The sequence below is a fragment of the Sycon ciliatum genome, chromosome 2 (assembly GCF_964019385.1).
Source record: "Sycon ciliatum chromosome 2, ocSycCili1.1, whole genome shotgun sequence".
Lineage (NCBI taxonomy): Eukaryota > Metazoa > Porifera > Calcarea > Leucosolenida > Sycettidae > Sycon > Sycon ciliatum.
The window spans coordinates 49,224,757-49,246,103 of record NC_088644.1 but is presented as its reverse complement, the minus strand read 5'-3'; the positions used below and the strand labels follow the sequence as shown (position 1 = coordinate 49,246,103).

General features: G+C 48.0%; 1 protein-coding gene across 2 annotated transcripts; it reads right to left on the bottom strand.

Annotated features, from left to right (window-relative positions):
* Positions 1–254: 254 nt before the first annotated feature.
* On the bottom strand, positions 255–20,006 carry LOC135810335 (fibrillin-2-like). 2 transcript variants are annotated; one of them, XM_065323823.1, is made up of 8 exons: positions 19,159–20,000; positions 17,039–17,155; positions 12,047–16,327; positions 10,049–10,378; positions 7,580–7,745; positions 3,009–3,117; positions 2,215–2,357; positions 255–893 (listed from the first exon to the last, which is right to left on the bottom strand). In XM_065323823.1, the coding sequence occupies exons 1-7, from the start codon at positions 19,364–19,366 to the stop codon at positions 2,229–2,231; spliced, it is 5,340 nt and encodes a 1,779-aa protein (XP_065179895.1). In that variant the 5' UTR covers positions 19,367–20,000; the 3' UTR covers positions 255–893; positions 2,215–2,228. The 2 variants fall into 2 exon arrangements, with proteins under 2 accessions (XP_065179895.1, XP_065179896.1); XM_065323824.1 differs by lacking the exon at positions 10,049–10,378 and having other exon boundaries at positions 19,159–20,006.
* Between the last annotated feature and the right edge of the window lie 1,341 nt (positions 20,007–21,347).

The window sequence follows — 21,347 nt, the reverse complement described above, 5'->3', positions numbered from 1 at the left end:
AATTCTATCTATTTTGCGCCCAATACACTGTTTATGACAAAACGTGAGTGACTTAGGATTACTATGCATGAGTTGCTGTATCAGTCTGGAATTTACGCCACAAGATTCCCAATCATGTTACTTCACTACAGACCATAAATTCATAGCGTAACTTGTAGTTCCTTGGTCCTTTTTCTTTTCTATCAGCACTGTACGTGGGTGATGTCTGAATACATGTTCCCATCCACAATAACATTATCATCTAGCAGCCAGTGTTACATGTACTACACCTCTCAGAATGCATGTTCATGGTGCAAAGGAGCAAGCGGAGTTCTGCATTGAGTGGAGCAGCCATTAGTACAAGGACAGATAGAGTGATTTGATGGCACAGCAATGCTATGTGCTTGTAACGGACGAGCTACATGATTATTCGTGATTGAACCTATCCAATTCTGATCCAAAAAATCAACAAACATGCAGGCGAAGCATGAGTGGGCTCCGGCAGCGCTCAGGCGTAAACACGTGTGCCCAAAGCTGCTGCTGGCACTCCGCTCTATCTAGAAATAAGCAGAAGCGGTTGGTGTAGCCTAGAGACCGCTTGGAGAGTGTTGGGAGGATGTGTGGTTATAAAGGATGGTTATAGCGGAGGCTGCGCATACAGAGAAAAGAAAAAAAAGCACGTTAAGGTAATGGCATAGCCATAGTTGTTGGTGTGCATCTTGCTGTATCCAGAGCAACAACAAAAATGCCGCTATACTTTGGACAGCAGAATGGCTAAACGGCAAAGAAATGGTCAAACTGCAGTTTTGTAATTAACAACGACTTCATGTACTTGAGTACAATATCGTCAGTGCCAAGTCCAGCGAGGACAATGCGTCCAGCAAGGCGGCAGGGTTTCTGTTAAAGCAAGGCTCCTGTAGAAATGTAGAAACGAGCAAAAGCAGAGAACAACATCATTATGTCAATGTACGTACCATTGGAACATAGCATGCACAATTTAGCGTGTGCCTGATAGATCAGCACCCACCCCATTACAGCCTCTCTCTCAACTCTTTGTCTGATTGTGTCCAATGGAATACGGATGTATTAAACATGTAATTCGCTCCCTGAGCTCTTCTTTGTATATCACACGTTCACATGTGCATCATAATAGTCTGCATCTGATACATATCCCTCAATGTTTGATTACCGCTTCCTACGTGAAGCTCGGGGTAAAAACAATTATTTCATCCTCCTAGTATTGCTTGAACTAGCTCTCCCTTTCGGTATAGATCACTTTATTGGACAGCGTGGAACCTCTCTGGTTTACAACACACTCGTTGCATTTTCGTAACTACACCACTGAAACTGGGCAGTTGAAACTGCGCCGATGAGCACTCGACTCAATAATCGAAGCTGAAAGGGGGAAACAAATGAAACATAGTGTATCCATTCCTCTTTGATCCTAGAGGGTGGTGGCGTTCCCACGGCGGATGCGGAAAACTCGGCTTCCAGCCGAGTCTCACGCGAACCGTGAATTTTTTTATTTTTTTTATCCATTCCTCACTCCCGGATTTAAACTTACGTTTGTTGTGTGTATAACCTTTAAAGATTTATTTATTTATTCTCCCGGCGTAGTGTGCGGGTTACAGTGAGGGCTGCATCCCACCCGCCTGTGTGGATTCACAGGAAGTGTGAGTTAAGAAGTCTGAAGAAAATGTTGAACGGCCTCTGCTGGGATGACGACTACACCATAGCTCAGTGGTTAGAGCATCGCTGGCTACAAGCGAGGGTCCCTGGTTTGAGTCCTGGTGGTGACAGTCAATTTTTTCTTCAGACTTTTCCCGTTCGTCTCTTTCCCTCAAACCAGTCATATTTATTTATTCAACATCTTATGGCTTCCTATGGCAGTCAAAACGGGAAGATGTGGGTGATAGCAAACCATGGTAAAAGAAGAAGAAGATTATATACATGAAAAGGAAACAGCCGAAAAGCGTTATTGATTAGTTTTGAGTATTGAAGTACACAACAAGATACTTTTCTCAAAACATTTGCCAAGGAAGTTTGTACACTGCAATGCTTGCCATTAAACTTTCAAACAAGTCTCACTAGCTCTGAACCCCTAACATAAGTAGTGTGGCTTGTAGGCTGATTGGTTGCTGAGGCATATGCTACCTCAATAGAAAAGAAGGCATTTCAGGCTTTTTGCTTGGAAACTTAGAGATAGAGTTGCCCAAGCCCTAGCAAATAGCTTACCAGATTTGCGGCCGTTATGTCTCCTGAAAGTCTGGGACGTCCTCGGCCGTCTGCGGAATATCTTCATACAATTGGCCATTGAATGATGTGGTGTGGTGAGGCGGATCGTACGCAGGGATGTCGTTGGAGTAGAATGTGGACGGCTGTACAGTAAAAAAATGCATATGCGCGTATACATCTAATTTTGCCAGAGATCCGGTGAGAAATTACGTAATGCATGCACCCTGGGCATACTTGATGACGTAATGCATGCAGATGGTGATGTAATGGTAAATGTATGCACACTGGGTGCACACAATGATGTAAGACATGCAAACGTTGAACACATAATACTAGTATGATGTACATTGTGTACATTGTGTACTGGCTGCCACAATGCTGTGAACGAATGACACAACCAACACGTCAAACAGGCTCCATGCTACAGCACTGCTAAATGAAATCCAGTCCCGTCACTTAAGTAAGCGCAGGGCGTTGTGCAGCCATAGACCTTTGAACACTGGGCTGCTAAATGATGCCAGGCGTACACTTGAGTGACGCAACTGGATTTCACTGAGCAGCGCTGCACATGCATTATTGCCGTCTTTTGCCATCTTTCTATCTTGCCATCTTTTTAGATTTGCGTTGGGTTTCAGTTCCCGTTATGGCAACACAGGATTGAATCGAACCACATTTGCTTTGCTGGTATAAGAGGCTTTTTCCACGGTACATGTATAATGCATTTCAGGTCATTGCCCGCCTCATAGGCAACGGGTTCCACGTATGGTGTCAACAGCATGCACACCGCAACTCACCTCTGCTAGTCTTTGATATGCAGGAGGTTGCTGTGTAGTAGTAGGCCACTGACCCGATACTGCCGATTGGTTGACCATTGTCTGCATGAGCTGCTTCCGCTTCCACACTCTGCAGAGATAGGGAAAAAATTGTGAAAGAGAAGTAGATAAGGAGACTGGCTGCTCCGGCCGGTGAAACTAGCGATTCTTTCACCGACTGACTGACCCTGCAAACCATTCAAGTGAAATAAAGCTGCGTGAAGTGTCCTTCAAAATTTTGACTGACCCTTGCTTGTAATGGCTACCGTCTGAAGCACATCAGACGCACATGACCTTTCCACTCCGACAACCTCCGAATGGAGATTTCTTGTAGATTTGCTGAGTAGGAGTTTGAGTCCGAAGTCACAACACCTTAGAAAGAGGCAAATCTTATTTAAATTTAGAATCAACTCGTAAAAACTCCAAGTCAATCTCCCATTGACACAAACCTCGTTTATTCAACATAATCATCCTATCCAATAAAAACAGTTCATAAAAACAGCTTTTTAGGATCGGACCCAGTCCGCATAACCAAGAGAGCTAGCTCCCTTGGCTGCTGTTGGAATATGCAAGAATGGGCCTTCCAGATAAGGTCTAACAAGGAGCAGTGGCTATAGTTATGAAATGAACACCGGTAACCATGGAGACAGACCACACTCTCATTATAGATACTGGTTATAAATAGACCAAATAAGGAAAATGATCTGATAGCCTATGAAAAGTAAAAGAAATTGAACCAATGACAACAAATACTCGTCCAGCACACGAGTTGTCATAGCAACACAAATAACAGCTGTCCACTAATTTTGTTGTTGGAGATTGAGTAGGAGTTTTTACTGGTTGATTCTAAATACAATAAATGCTCCGGCCTTGGGTTTATGACCAATAAAAATGTTCGGTTAACGTAGGAGTTACCCGTTGTTAGCGGTCACGTACCATTGCTTCGCTCTTGGCCTTTATAACGGGTTGCATAACCCTCCTTGCGTGTGTGCACAATCTTGCTCTCTCTACATACTGCTGTGTATCATAGACATCACATGCCCACGCTCTGCGCATGCGCAGATTTCCTGTGCGCACAACAGAGCATGCTGTCTTTCCAGTTTCCTTGCCTGCAGTCAGCTTTCAAATTCTGAACTCGAAAATTCTGATTTCTGATTTGAGTTTGCCTCTGTCCTGCTTCAGAGTGTCAGTCCTAGTTCTGCCAATTGGCTGCCGTCTTTAGTATTCGCTTTCCTTGTTCTCTCTCAGCTCAGTCCCGTCAGATTACGTGTCTTCAGCGGCCAGAGATTATTTGAGTATTATATTCTCACGATGGCTCGTTTCTCGACCAGACAAAAGACGCCATCGGCCAGAGTGGCAGCTCAACCTTCCGATACAGGACATAATGTGCGTGTGCGGCGAAATCCTGTTCGTCTTCAATCGCCCAGAACTCCAATACCTCCCCACTCGGATTCTGTTGTCTCCGACGTTGCGTCGTCAGTTTCTTCTGCCGCCGCCTTGAATGTGGGCCCTGATCCCGGGTCGACAGCTCAAACTTCGGCTGCAGGCAGTAATGCGCGTGCGAGGCCAACTCCTGTTCGTCGTCAACCAACCGGGACTCCATTATCTTCCTCCGCGGCCTCTGTTGTCTCCGACGTCGCGCCGTCAGTTTCTTCTGCCGCCGCCTTGAGTGTGGCCCCTGATGTACTTGCTTCGGCCGTTTCTCAGGCAGTCGGCCAGGTCCTCCAGCCCCTGATGGAGCGAGTAGAGCAGTTGGAATCTGCTGCAGCCGTCGAGCCGCCTGTCAAACCCAGCTCCGTTCATGCATTGGGCCATCCGCCGGCTGCTCGTCCGTCGCTCTCTGTACCTGATAAACTCCGCGGGCGATTTAACGCGGCGAGTTTATTGATTTCGACGACCGCCTCCCGGACCAGCTGGGTGTGGAGCCCGATGTGGTCCAGCTAGCTGTGGGGGCTAACCGCTCTGTCCAACTTGTACAGAAGCCAACTCAGGCCCAGCGCCGCCATGTCCACGATGTAGCGTCATGGCTCGAGGCGTTTACTGTCTACACGAGAGTAATTGTCGCGGCGGCTCCAGATAAGGCAAATGATTTGCTGGCATATCAGGCCACTGTTCTGGATGCAAATAACTCGTATTATGTGGACGCATGGCTAAGTTATGACAGGCGTTTCCGGCGCACCATAGCCTCCCAACCACTGTCGTACGACTGGGCTATTATCGACTCTAATTCGTGGCAGCCGTCATTCACCAGCCGTGGTCGCCCGCCATGTTCGCGCTGTTCTCTGGTGCACCCGGTGGCCCAGGCCCGGTGTCACTTTAGACCAGGGCCTCCATCCGAAGGCGCTGGGAGTGGAGGTCCGTCGCAGTCCAGCGCGCCAACCCATCTTGGGAAGCCTATCTGCCGCAACTTCAACAGGGACCAGTGCAACAACTCATTCTGCTATCGTGCCCACGTGTGCCTTCAATGCCACGGGAAGCACCTAGAAGTCAAATGTGGCAGGGGACAGTCCGCCACCTCAGCGTCTGCTCCGTAAACATTCTGTGGAGACTCCCATCAATGTTAGCCGATTAGCCGGGCTCCTTAACCATCATTCTGATCACTCCTTCTCTCACTTTGTGTTGCATGGGTTGTGTCACGGTTTCACGATAGGCCATTCTGCTGCTATATCTGGTTGCGTTCGCAACCGCGAACTCGCCTCACTCCTGGGCCACCTCTCGTTCGCTTCCAGAGCAATTCCGGCCGCCCGTACATTCTTACGCCGCCTGTATGACCTCGACAAGGCCACATCTGAGATGTCATCTCACCGAATGCTGCACCTCTCAGCCTCAGCCAAGGGCGACCTGAGCTGGTGACACCAGACTCTGTCAACATGGAACGGAAAGTCATTTTTCCTGCTAGAGAAGTGGATGCCCAGCGCTGACCTCCAGTCGCAAACCGACGCAAGTGGCCCCATTGGATTTGGAGCCTTTTTCAATGGTCGCTGGTTCAGAGATGACTGGTCCCCGCAGCAACTGGAACTAAGCATTACCTACAAGGAGCTCTTCGCCATTGTCGTGGCCTGCGCCACATGAGGGATCGAGTGGCTGCGTGTGGAGTTTCAGTGCGACAACCAAGCTGTCGTGGAGTGCCTGAAGACGGGCACGAGCCGGTCTCCTGCAGTCATGGCACTCATCCGCACCCTGTACTCAATCTGTGTGAAGCACAATTTCCTGATCCGAGCATCGCAACTGCCAGGAATTTCCAATACCATCGCTGATGCCCTGTCCCGGAACAAGATGGATGCCTTCAGGACCTTTGCTCCTACAGCTGCGGAGCGGCCTGACACCATGGTCCAGCCGATTACTGAGTAAGTGTAAAGACATTCATTTAGGATGCAGATAGCGTTCTCTGTCGATTCTACTCCACAATATCAGTCTGACTTTATGCCTCTAGAACAACGCTCTGTGTGTACATACTTAACATCTATATTGGCTGTTATCACCCGCTATCTCCTCTGGCCCTAATGGGAATGTCGCCATGGGCACTCCTCCGTAACTGGCCTCGCGCGCACTACTATTAAACTCGCATGGGTCATAAACCGCTCCTGCTCAACGCAGGCCGACCCACAAACTCGCATGGGTCACAAACCGCTCCTGCTCAGCGCAGGCCGACCCACTTGGTCATATGCAGCTCCTGCCCTCGGTAGGCCCACCACACGATTCGTTAACGCGCACTCAATTGAGGCCAGCTACTCTGCCCGACATTCCCATTCTTCCAAACTCACTCTTGTGTCTTTTGGTGTGTCGCGTCCTGCACGCGTGTGTGTCTACTCTATACTCTAGCATGGGGAGTAGAATGTTAAACTAATTATAAAACCTCGGGGGACCTCGGTTTTTATAATAGTTTTTATTGGTCATAAACCCTCGGCCTCCTCATTTATTGTATACTTAAAAGCAGCTCATTTCTTGACACAACCGCACTACATGCCTACTGCTAAATTCAACCGCTTGAAAAAATTGTATTGCGGATGGCTTGAAATGTATGACCATCAGCTTCACAAAGCTGCACTGTGCTTCACTGCAAAATGCAAAGCTACAGAGTTTGTGTGAGTGAAATCACTTGAGATGCACTTCCCCCTGCACAGGACCAGTATCACATGCACAGTAAGGAGACGGATAATCTAGGGAGACAAACATGGGTGTGAGGAATCAGGAACAGTGAGCATTTCCCTCCCAGGCTGTCTGTTTTAGGTGCATTAGGTTCAGAGCCTGTTTGCCAACTTGCGAAATATGGCAGCAGTGATCCGGGGTGTGTTTGGGGTCAGCACGCCGGTGCATTAGAGTACTTGAAGTGTAAGTCCTATTAGGGGTCAAATCTCGTTTCCTATACTCTGTCTAGAATGAGCCTGCATGTACATGCACAGCCATCATCCAACTAGATGTACTCGTGAAGAGCTCCAAGACTAAGGAAGAACAAAACAGTATCACAGCTGATCAGTACAGGATGCTTGGAACGGGCAATTATTATTCTCTAAATACAATGATGATCAATGAACTGGCACACAATACCATACCTTGTCCAGAACAAATAGATGGCCACCACGCAGGCAGTGATAACCACGATTGCTCCTGTGAGGCCGATTACTACAAGTATTCCAGTTGTCAGAGTTTCTGTGCTCCCCTGCTTTTGACCAGCTGATAGTGGTGGTGAAGATGTGATGGCTATGTACTCATCAGGATCTGCACAGAAAGAGACAAATTAACCCACACCTCTTTTTTTCTGGATACCGAAGTTACGGACGCGTCGGTCTTCCAGGCAACCTCCGGGCGAGTTTTAGTGGAAATATTACTAATCCTTTGCCAATTTCAACCACTTTAGGAGCTGCATCTGCGCCTTGATCCTTGAAGGGTGGTGGCGTTCCTACGGATGTGGAAAACTCGGCCTCTATATAGAGAAACCGGATCTCACGCGAGCCGTGAATTTTTTTGCCAATTTTGTTGAAATACGTGCACTCGTATTTGAGACATGCGCCAGGTCTCTGGCACTTCCCCGGCCAGACGTATGTGATTCAGAGTTTCGGATACGTCCACGTCATGGGAAGTGCCTGCTCCCAGACTTCCCAGATAACATAGATATATGTATTGGTGCACATAGCCACCTTGCTCTTACTACAGTGTAGTGTAATCCAATTTTATAAATACATTTCAAGAGAATAATTAGTTAGTACTTCAAAAGCATATTCAGTATAATGTATCCGGACTGTCCATTTTTTCCCTTGCATCCATCAAAGAACACTTATTCATTTGTTCACGATCACATGATGACAGCCAAGGGCGTTTTCGTCGCTATGGCAACCAATGAAGTAGAGGCGATGCTGCCAAACTTCTGATGTATTACTTGAGGTTAACACCGCCTTCGATTGGAATTGTGATGAAAACGAGTGCTGGACTGAACAGCAGTCGCCAAGGCACAGTGATTTTAATTCAAGTTTTTCGAACACTTGCATCGAGAAAGAGTCAGTACCTTAAAGTCCACTGCAAACGCCCACCCCATTTTTGCAAGATCTGCCGGCCTATACGCACTGACCCCGTGCACTTTCACCCCTGCTCTACGAAAGTGCATCTCACACCGTAGCGCGAGGAGTGCTTTGCTACGGTAAACTAGGTCCATTTTCCAGGTTTCAATATATTTTGGGCACTAGTTACGAGCTAGTGTCTCGTGATTTTGTGATGTTGGTTGTTTTATTTCGCAAATCCAAACGGCAGTTTAATACTTTGGAATAACAAGGCAGTGAAGAACAGGCTATTGCAGGAACCTTAGTACACTTCTGACGGTGTTTGAAGCCATCATTTCCCAATCACGCAATGCGCAAAGGCAAGGTTTTTTTCGAGCACTTCAGAGTTTTCAACAAAATAGCAGCGACTTTGTACGTGTAGCTTCTGTGACATCCCCCCTGTTCAACTTGCAACTGCAATACTGCGACGTTGAATGACACTTCGTCAGAACAATCACCATTCCATTCTGAAAGCGCGACATCGTGGCACTGCAGAAATTTCATGATTTGAAAACCAGATGGATTCTACGGCATTACTCCATGGAGAACGAACTAATAACAAAGACGACTCATTCATCATATTAAAGGAAATCTCGACCGAAGTTTTTTTCTTTGCAGCAAGATAATGATAATCGCTTTTGCAGAGCCTCTTGGTAAGACATAGGCAGTTTGTAGGCATTTTAGTCGTTCTTGTACGCATTCGACCTTCATGCCAGTTTTCTACAACTATATTAACCTGGAAAAGAAGAAAATAGTATGGACCCGCTAGGGTGGCCGTTTGCAGAGGACTTTACGGTAGTAGGGAGGTGTATACAGAAGTCAGTGTCCTGTTGCAACAGACCGAGTTTCACGTACATTTAAATCGACTAATATGGCCACAGCGACGCATCCCGCCTGTGTTCGGATCATAGATAGAAACAGTTTCCACAACTTTTTACATTAAATGTTGCTTAGTGGATAAACTTTTTGGTTTCGCAATCTGTAAGTTCCCCTGCAATGACACAAAGCCGCACGGTCAAGTAGACACTTCCTTTCATCTACCAAACGTTTCCTTCCCTTCTCTTCAGGATAGTACAGGGAACAATGGAAATTTTGGACAAACACTATAATTATATATCTATCACCTCTCTGCTGTGCTTCATTCATTGTACAAGTTCATTTGATTTTTGCCTGTATGTCATCTGATGATAAGGCATGAAAGTATACTTGTGAAAACTCTCAAATTGCTGAAGAGCCTGAAGTATGTCCTAATTCTAGGTATAATTGCATTCTTGTCTCCAAGGAAAATGTACACTACAGAGTCTGTGAATGACAAGGAAAGAAAAACGACTACACTTTAACATTCGATTTTGACCATCTCCAAACTACCGCTTGAACAAATTATAATTTCCGTAGCTATGCATGACGTTACTTCAGTAACATCTGGCGCTAGCTAGGGTTTACACTAACTTTTGCCTTCAAATACACTGAATTTGCCAGTTCGCCTACCATGATAGTTACACAGATCATCCTGGTACCAGAGAGGCTGACAAGGGTCACGGCTGCATCCGTAAATGTTCAATGTATCCGTGCGGCGGTATCCCTCTCGACACTGACATTCGAAGCTACCCCAAGTGTTGATGCAACGTGAGCTCTCAAAGTCGCATATTTGTATATCCCATTGACATTCATCAATGTCTTCGCACTCAGATGACTCAAAACCGGTCTTGAGGCCCGCTGGACACACGCATACATAGCTCCCTTGAGTGTTGGAACAGGTCTTCTCATACCCTTCTCGTCTGCCGCAGTCGTGGCTTCTGTCCGAACATTCATCTATATCTGTGTTAGAATACCAAACAATAAAATGGCCTTCCTCGAGAAACTAAGACTGCACCATAGGCAACCAATAATATATTCATACATCCTCGCAACCCTTTAAAGGGAGGTCTGGTGAATTTTCTTAAACATCAAACGATACAAAGATGGCTGTTGAGAGTGCTGTGAAAACAGTATTTTACCGCCTGTTGTTATTCTTAGCCACTTGAATTGCTTGGAGAGCATTACAAATGAAATTTAGTTCTCGTTCCACTGCGAAAACTCAACAACTATCTATTTCTTAAGGTAGGCAAGCTTCACTGCGGCCACTCCGATTACATGAAAACCGTACACACACCATCCTCAAATCAAGTGGTCTCTTCGCTGTAAATTACTAGTATCTCAATTAAATTAAATTTTTCGGCCAGGAGCCATCATCATGTTCGAGGAGAAAAACAAGTGAAGACGACCATATTATTATGAAAACTGCCCATCTTTCGGAGGATAGTTGACTGAACACGGCTCAGCACTGCCAGGTCTAAGCATGCAGAATACACACTATAGCATCCTCAACGCAAAAAATGAATACTTCGAATTACACATTTTCAGAAGATTTTAATCTCTACATAGCATTCAGTATTTGCTAGATTTGTCACGTGAACCTTGCATCTGATGACTTATCTGAATTTGCCCAGAGCAGATTGAATTCAGTACACATACTCGTAAGTCCACAGAGAATCAAAATCTGCTAAGATGGATCACCATATTAAAGTGCTTGATTCATAATGATATACATTACGAAATAGAGGTAGCGACTTCGGCGATGATTTTGTTTAGGAATGGGTTTGCTCCCACACTGGAGCTCGCGCTATTTCGCCACTGACTTGACACTTGGCTGACTCACAACTGCCATCCAGAGAACACGAGAAGTCCATCGAACCTTTGACTCGGCAAACCTGCAAGAAAGCACCACTCCCTGCTCAATACACAGTGTTTCGGGGAATTCACCCCTCATCAGTTGAGCTTGAGTAGGCTGAGGAAACGCTGGAAACGGAGTGTCTCTGTAAGTTTGTATCCCTGGTGATGCTTGTGCCTGAACAGTACTATATAAGTGGTGCTTTTCAGGCACAATCTTCCTCAGCCTACTCAAGCTCAACTGATGAGGGGTGAATTCCCCGAAACACTGTGTATTGAGCAGGGAGTGCCGGGTGCTTTCTTGCAGGTTTGCCGAGTCGAAGGTTCGATGGACTTCTCGTGTTCTCTGGATGGCAGTCGTGAGTCAGTCAAGTGTCAAGTCGTCGGCGGAATAGCACGAGCTCCAGTGTGGGAGCAAAACCATTCCTACAAAAATGATATCCATTCATGGCATTAACGCAATAAATAGAGCGAGCTGCGCACTCAGTACAAACCCCACAAGCCTGGTACGAGGGAAACATGTATCCTGTGAATGGAATTTCGGCCTTTGACCAATTTGTGGTGGGTCTGATCTAATCACCTCCCACCACATCAGGACCTGCATCTGCGCCTTGATCCAAGAGAGTGGTGGCGTTCCTACGGATGCAGAAAACTCTGCTGTTAACAGTGAAATTGTTTACCAAGATTTGCTTATGGTGTTTGTACTGAGTGCGCAGCTCGCTCTATTTATAACGTTCTTATCTCCACGGAAGCTTTTTTATGTATGGCATTGCTCACCTTGGCAGGATGTTGCGCCCAATTTTGAATACCCCGGTCTGCAATCACAAGTGTACGTTCCTGGAAGGTTCCGGCAGGTCGGTCTTGGGAAGTCACAGGCAGGGTACAAGATAGTACACTCATTCGTGTCAACGCATTGCAAGCGACGGTCTGTGTATTGGCGGGTATTATACGACCCTTGGTAGCCATGAGCACACCGGCAGAGATAACCCGGACTGGTGTTTACGCAGTATGCGTTTTGTCGGCATGGCGACTGCCGACATTCATCCACATCAATGCACAGGTCACCTGATCGGCGTGTCCCCTGCGCGCAATCACACGCATACGTTCCGTTCTCCTGCATCTGGCACACGCGGTGCGGCCCGCACGCAGACCGGGTGACGCGGCAATCGCGCAGCACGCAGTCACCACCGTCAGCAGTGGACCGATACACCGGGTGACACTGGCACGCGTATGAGCCGTTCGTATTCACACACACTCCCCGCTTACCAGTACAGTCGTGACTACCGTCCACGCACTCGTTTCGATCTCTGCAAGAGTAGTCATTAAGCTGAAAACCCGGCTGGCACTGGCATACAAATGAACCTGCAGTGTTCGCGCAGGCCCCGTGCGGCTGACAGGCACTGTACGTAATGCATTCATCGATATCCGAACATCTCACATGCCCGTCCTCCTGTGGCGAGTGGGTCAGGTTAAAGCCGGTGCGGCAACCGCATTGGTAAGCCCCAACTGTGTTGACGCAATCCAGGCCTTTCCGACGGCAAGCATCTAGCACCAAAACATTGTCACACTCGTCTATGTCAGAACAGACTGCTCCATTGCCCGTAAAACCGGCGCTGCAGATGCATTCGTACGATCCCGGGGTATTACGGCATGTCGAATGATTCTGGCACCGAAAAATATGGTCATAGTATGGCAAACACTCATCACGATCAAAGCACAGTGTCCCGTTCCAGCTGAAGCCTTCGTTGCAGCGGCAAACGGATCGTGCGTAGGCGGGATAATTCAAACAGTATCCGTTCACGGTGGAGCATGCCGGGATCCGGCTTTCACAGAAGTCAATTTCCTGGCACTTCCCCGGCCGCCCGGAGCCGTTGTGGCCCGTCCAGCAACCGTCGCACGTGTATCCGGGGAAGAAATTCACACACCCGGCTTTCTCGTCACAAAACCGTGCTTCTTCCGCGCATTCGTCCCGGTCGACGCATTGGTAGCCGGACTGGACGGCCCCGTCAAGGCAGTCACACCTATAACTGCCAATGGTATTGGTGCAGGAGCCATACGGTTCACACGCCGTCTCCGCGGAGCACTCATCAATATCAACGCAGGAACTTTTGTTGGGATTCAACCAGTATCCGCTAGCACATCTGCACTCAAAGCCACCCGCTATGTTGAAGCACATCACATTTTCGCCGACGCCATGGCCACTGCTGCAGTTATTCATCGCGCTGTCCCGGCATTCGTCAATGTCCGTGCAATTGTGCCCATTTCCCGTGTATCCATGACGACAGCTGCCGCAGTGAAACGACCCATACGTATTGGTACAGCTTGCCAGGCCACTGCACTGGTAAGCGTCACATTCGTCCCAGTCGACGCAAGTTCTGCTGTGCAGGCTGTAGTCTTGACTTTGCATAAAACCAGTATTGCACTCGCAGTAATAATCACCCAGTGTGTTGACACAGGTGCCGGTGTTATTAAAGTCACAGTTGTGAAATCCCAGTGCACATTCATCTATATCAAAGCAATCGCCGGGCAATCCAGACCCAGTGAAGCCACTCTGGCAGCCGTTGCACCGATAGCTCAGCAAATGATCGACGCATACCCCGTGCACATCACAATACGTTCCTGGGACAAATCTCTTAGAGCATTCATCACGTTGAACGCACCTTGCCACCCAGTGAAATTCCCGGGTTCCCGCAACACAATCGCAACTATACGTGCCGGGCGTATTGATGCATGTACCGTATGGCGTGCACGCTCCTTGCTCAGTACATTCATTGATGTCTACACAGCCAGAGCCTTGTGGCTTGTACCCGAGCTCACAGTGACACTCGTAGCTATTCAGTCCAGTTCCCCAGCAGACCTTTCCCTGAGACGAGCAGTTGCTGACCGCATCGGAATTATTAACCTTGCACTGGTCAATAAAAGAACAGTAGCCATAGGGGAGCCCATCCGACAGTTCTGCGCCGGGCTGGCACTCGCAAGTATATGATCCAAATGTGTTCGTACAGTTCGCGTGCCGCCAGCAATTGAATATGCATTCATTCTTATCTACACACTGATCGCCGTCCAGCTCGAAACCCGGATCACAATAGCAGCGATAACTTCCCTGCGTGTTGGTACAGTGACCATTTGCATTGCAAGGCAGCCGCCCCTGATCCGATCTCAGAACACATTCATCAATGTCGCTGCAATTGCCCACTGTTCCGTCACCCGTGTATCCAGTGAGGCAGCCGTGGCACTCGTAGCTCAGCGGCGTGTTGGTGCAGACGGCGTGTTCGTCGCAGAACATCCGATTGACGCGATGTCTCCCGGAGCACTCATCACGGTCGGTGCAATCCGGCGGAACGGTACCGTCCGGGCACGCACATTCATAGTAACCAGGGTGATTGAGGCACGTGCCAAACGGCCGACACTTCCCGTACTCCACGCATTCGTCTGTGTCGTCACATGTCGCCGTGGTGACGTTTCTATGGTAACCAGACCTGCAAGCGCAGTAGTAGGAGCCGGGCGTGTTGTGACAACCCTGGCCTGGGTTGGTGCAATCGTTCCACTCCGGATCATTGCATTCATTTGTATCTGTACAGGCAATGCTACTGGACCATGGCAATTGCTGGTATCCTTCATTACACGCACACTCAAAGCTGCCGATGGTGTTCACACAGTGAGAATGGCGATGGCACTGCGTATGATAGTGTATACACTCGTCAATATCGATACACACATCGTCTGGTCTCCAGTATCCGGGCCGGCAAGCGCAGTAGAACGTGTCTGGGCCGAAAATGTTTCGGCACGCATGAAACCCGCTGGCGTTGCAGTAGCTCTCGCAAGCATTCAGTGCCCGGCACGTTGTCACGCCGACGTGCGGAATGTTGACGCAGGTATTGTTGTCCGCCGTTGAGCAATCTTGCACGCTTTCCAAGCACTCACTCTGGCAGTTGCCCGGAGAACCGTCTCCGGTGTATTTGAACGCACACGTGCACCGATAACCTGGAAACGTGTTTGCGCATAGGCTGTGTGTATCGCAGTATCTGTCACGATTCTCTGGGCTACATTCGTCAATGTCTATGCAGCCATATCTTGAATAACCATGTGTTCCTGGAGCGCACTGGCATACGTAACTTCCTCTGGTGTTCAGGCATGTTGCATGAGAACCGCACGGCTTCCCCAGGTCACATTCGTCTCTGTCCGCACACGTGTCATTAGCCGTCATTGTGTACCCGATTGGGCACGCTCGGTTGCACCTTGCCCCGGCATATCCAGGTTTGCATTCGCATTGGAAAGTCCCGATCGTGTTCACGCACTGTTCGTGCGAGGAACACGCCGACGGATACGTTTGTTCACATTCGTCCTCGTCCATGCATCGGTTAGGGCCGTCATTCTGGAAACCAGGCAGACAGTGGCATCCGTGACTGCCCTCAGTGTCGAAGCACAGTCCGCCCTGTGCCACGGTGCAGTCAGCCAGCTCCTCCGTAGCACATTCCGCGATCTTCTGGCAGAAACCGGCACTCCCGTTTCCGCTGAATCCCGGCAAGCAGCCATCGCACCTGTAGCTCAATACCAGATCCACACACCGGGCATGGATGTCGCAGAAGTGGCCACGGTGTCTGACGGCGCATTCGTTCCGATCTCCGCAGTCGCCGTCCTGCATTTCAGCCCCGGCCGAACAATGGCACACGTAGCTGCCCTCAGTGTTCTGGCATGTAGCGTAGGGACCACAGTACGGAGGGTACCTTTCACACTCATCCATATCTGAGCACACGATGCCGTCTCCACTGAATCCGCTCTTACACACGCAGCTGTATGCGCCCGGACTGTCCAGACACACTGCATTCGCATCGCACCGTGCCGCTAGGGATCCCGTTTCGTGACATTCGTTCACATTCCCACAGTATTCTGTAGTGGCATGTCCGGATACGGTGGCGCTGTCGTCAGACCTACTGTAACCTGGCAAACATCCGCAAGTGAATTCCTCGCCCGTTTGGTTGTTTCGCTCATTCGTGCACATGCTGTGCGGTCCCAGGCTGGTACATCTGGCGTGAGGCACGACACATTTGTTTATGTCTGTGGGTGACAAGGTAGCATAGAACACCAAAGAAGAAGAGCAGTAATATCATTCTTTGTGACGATTTCGAAAGATTTTCACACACATGCACACACACACACACACACACACACACACACACAAGCACGCATGCGCAGTCATGCGTACACACACACACACAAGCACGCATGCAGGAACACGCTTGACAAATCGGAGCTGGAACCATGGTATACTGGTTCATCTCAGGCTAAACACATCCATCGCAGTAAAGCGTTCCAGTGACCCATACAGCACATGCCCTGATCATACAGAACAAAACTCGACTATTCCAACAATTAAAACTATTTATCAACTCTTGCCGAATTGAATGAGCTTTGTTAGCTTAGCTCATTGCGTGACACTGCAAATATGGTGTAACCGCCGCGCATTTGTCACCATACACTTTCAGTGCATTCCATAGTCTACTTTCTGGGAACATTTTGGTAGAACTGAGCCTAGGTAACTATGACAATATGTAATACAATACACCAGGGGCTTTTATATTTTGTACGAAATTAATACAAGAACAAATTGAAGTGCAGTTGCTGAATAAACAATTCAGACACAAGGAATAATCTGGTCGGGCAAATGTACGTTACGGAATGAACAATTCAGGGGCAAGGAAACATCTGGGTGGGTGAGTTTCTGACGAACAAATTTAGCAGCAAGGAATAATCCGAGTGGGTACTTACTTTGGCAAAACTTTCCGATATAGTTAGAGGTGCAGTCGCATGTCGACAACCCGTCCATACCAGTACTGCATGTCCCACCATTCTGACACGGGCTCGAGGCACAGGTACTGGTAGTACCTGTCAGAATGTCAAGCAGAAAACGACACACACTGGTATTGCACCCGGAGCGACAACATTTCTGACCAACAAAGCTTCTACTGTTGCAAAAAGAAGAATTCCACATGTTTACACTACGGGAATTTCCCCATTTTACGTCAGAGTTGCTCAGACTGTTTTTTCTGCAAGTGTGGAAACACCACCACCCTCACGGAACAAGACAGAGAAGCAGCTCCTGAATAGGCTTTATCCAAATCGGCCCGGTTTTTTCGCCTATTCGACTTTTTGCATAGCTCAAAAATACATCAGATTCGGCTGCAAAATCAGGTGATTGTTCGAAAATCGGCTGCAAAATTGAAATAATTATAAATTCTTTTAGCCGATTTTCCAATATTATTGGAAAATCGACTAAAGAATTTTTGGCATATTGGCTTCAACATTGGTGGGATAATGGAATACAGCTCTGCTAGATGGAACTTGCCAAAACAGTACGCTGTAGTTTAGTATTTTACCAGTAACGATCTTCCTAATGGCCAATGTTTGTTTGAGAGAAGGTCAAAGGGCACGAGTCACATGACCTCAACGCACTAGTACTACGAGCGGTCATGCTTGCAGCAACATCATTCGTTCCTAAACGCACTTTGTAACAACATTTGGTAGATTTCCGGCGTGTCTCAAAGGAACCCTCCAAAATTGGCGAAAAGCTTAGCTATTTTTCGATCAGTCTCGTTTTCGGCGAATGTGAAAGCCTACTCCTGAATCGGTGTGAGGCGAATAGATCAGACCCGCAACCAAAGTGGTCAAACACCACAGATCCCATTTGTTACATCCACTGGGATCTTGGACCAGGCTAAGAGTTCCGAGTCACCTGTGTGTCCCAGCAAGGTTGGAGAATGCACCTGTTAGAATCAAGGAATGATCAGTAGGTCAAACCCAAGATCTGCCTAAACTGAAATCAATACCCAGCGTATAGGCCGCAGAGCGTATTTCTGGCTGACAGTCGGAGAAAATGGACATGTAGTTCAAGTCTGTCCCTGCGGGAATTTGCGGAAAAAACTCTCGAAAACTTGCGCAAGAAATTGCGGCAGAAAACAACAAAAAATGCGACGAAAAGTGCGGAATGATGCAGAACTTACCAGGAATTCGCGGAATTATTAACAGAAAATTGCGGATTTGGGCCAAATCACGAAATATGTTGCATCGTATAATTATCTAGTTGGGAGTAGTCGAGTCGTACTGTGCAAATAACTTACAGGATCATGGAAAGCACTGCGTGAAAGGTGCATAGAAAAGTGAGATATAGTGCAGAAAACAACAAAAAACGTGGGAAATCGCGGATTTTCCGGAAAAAATGGCGGGTTTTGGGCGAAAATCGCGAAATTTGTTGCATCCGTGGAATCGCGATTTCCTGGAGGAACAGTCAAGTAGACAGGTGACTTCGATCTAGGCTACACCATACTGTATGAACACCTTGCCACCGGACGTGAGAAAGTGCAAACAAATGAAAAACAACACCTTCATACTCATCAATCATAGCGCTGTCATTGTGTCCTCCTTACCCTACCTTGATTGCCATAGTTATTAATTCATTTGCTTTTGACTTCACTGGTTTGAGGGAAAGACACAATCGGGAAAGGTCTGGAGAAAATTGACTGTCGCCACCAGGACTCGAACCAGGGACCCTCGCTTGTAGCCAGCGATGCTCTAACCACTGAGCGATGGTGTAGTCGTGATCCCAGCAGAGACCGTTCAACATTTTCTTCAGACTTCATTTGTTCTTTAGTACAACGGTGAAAAAAATTTCGCGCTGAAATCATTGGCGCTGTCAAGACACGGCGCTGAAATGGCACCGAGCTGAAATGCCTCGCGCTAAGGCGGTCGCGCTGAAGTGCACCGCGCTAACATGGACGCGCTGTCGCGGGAGGTCACCATACTACTCCCTGGCTAGAGCCCAGATATTCCGACAAAGGACACACAACTACATAGTGCAAACCATAATCTAACATCGAACGTTCCTTTCTCACCATTTTTAGTGACATTTGACGTAGTCAATCCATCATCGTCATGGGTCGAAGCTCCATGCTCTTCTTCTTCCTGCCCACTGTCAGCATCGAAAGGATCGGGCAGCTTCAGTTCCGGCTCGTCCTGGCAGTGACTGTCGTGCGGGAGCGTGGCGACGCACAGGACAACCATGGCTGTTAGCCTCAGGTACATGTATGTGTCCCGTTCCATCTCGCGGCACCCAGCATTGGCAGCAAAGGCAGCAAAGGCAGATCGACTCCGCTTTTAGTGTTCAGGAAGCGTAGACTCTACCTATCTTTCGACTGCTGTAGCCGACCCTGGTACTATGCTACATGTATTTCTTGGAAAGATTCGAAATGGCTACATAAGGTACGCCTTTAGCGGCAGCTCCTCGAGTTTATCTCAGTGTTGATAGTAGACCAGCAAGAACAGATCTCGAGAAACTGTCAGACAATGTGCAGTTTTAAAAATTGAGTTCCGGCTTTCCGTTCCGCAGTGTGAATACAGTTGCTCGTGGCAGTCGTCGCCAAAGCGAAGTGCGTCAACTCAACGATTGATGTGGCCTCTTTGCATTTCCTCGAGATTAATTTTGTTCATGGTAAATCTACACAGCTATCGACAGCGTATGGAGAGACCCTTTCTGGACTCGACGACTGAACCCAGCCGTATATTAGCGTATATTGCAACAGTCCTGACTGACCGACCTCATGCTGTATGCAAGATACACAGACTGTCTGTGCTACCGTTCTGACCGACGGACCTGATGCTGTATGCACGCTGTAGATCTACTGATCGTCTGTGACTACTAGTAGTACTGTAATAGTACTAGTAGACTGTCCATGCACAAGTCCTGACCGAGCAACCCGATGCTAAGTGCCACTGTATCACTCCCCGATGCTAAGTGCCACTGTATCACTGTATGCAGTCAGTATGTACTACAGTGCTGGAAACTGAAATCCGACACCTGAGCGGTGGGTTCACATTCTTTGCGATGTGAGCGAGCCGCTCAGGGGGGTCGGATTTCAGTTGCCACCACTGTACTTGTACGTAACATACCCGCAATGAATTGCTACTGCTAGTGCTTCTCCTCACTCGTAAACTGTGCACATTCTGGCGATCTACATGTATTCAGAATGCTATCCTTGCCTCACACTCACAAAACCCTGTGTCTGCGCTACTTACATTCACTACTTGATAAGGTATTTCTTGACTAGCCCCCACTTGTTCCTGTCCCAAGTCGTCCACCCAAATCCAAGTGTACCATCAAATCAGTCATGAGTCGCTTTGGCCCTTCAGAATTGAATTCAAAGTCTTTGAGTTTGGCTGAATGGCAAGCGGTGAATGGTACATGTAGATGGAGCCCTCTTGTAAAAGAATCACAAATCAGGCTCGTGAATTCGTCAGTGACACAAAAAAAAAAAAAATTTCATGGTTCGCGTGAGACTCGGCCAAAGGCCCAGTTTTCCGCATCCGCAGGAACGCCACCACCCTCTTGGATCAAGGCGCAGATGCAGCTCCTAAGCGGTGGGAGGTGAGTAGATCAGACCCACCACAAAGTGGTCAAAGACCGAAATCCCATTCACTGCATCCATGTTTCCCTCGTGCCAGGCCACGAGTTCCCAATTAACTGTGGGTCGCAGCACGGCTGGAAAAAATCCTTCCGCTTCCAAGCAGGACTTGAACCTGGTACCCTCTGTTTCTCAATCATGGTCTTAGACCATCCCACTATGCCTGCCTGCCAGTGACACAAGTCACTCATAAAATACCGGTACAGTTTTAGCTCTGGACTTCGCGAACATCATCTTACCGCACGGTATGGATCCTCACATTTGCTGTCTGTTGACTTTCTGTACATGTACTGGACACTCGGAATCACGAAAAACAGGTGTAATTCATCCTAGTCTCTTTCAGTTTGTCATCAACCACTACGCAATAGCTGCACTCTCCAGCCAACCTCGACACTTTGCCACAGCACACCATCAGAAAAGCGACACATCCGTTGGTACGAGTTGGTCATTATACCTGTGAACATTGCATTCATTCAATCATTGTTTTATTTCCCCGTACGAGAGGCTTCTTTATAATGTTGGTATTGAAGTCTATCTTAGCCCTTCCACAGGACTTAAAAGAGCTACATATATGAACTATGGAGGAACTCCGTACCAACGGATATGTTGCTTTGCTGTTGCCG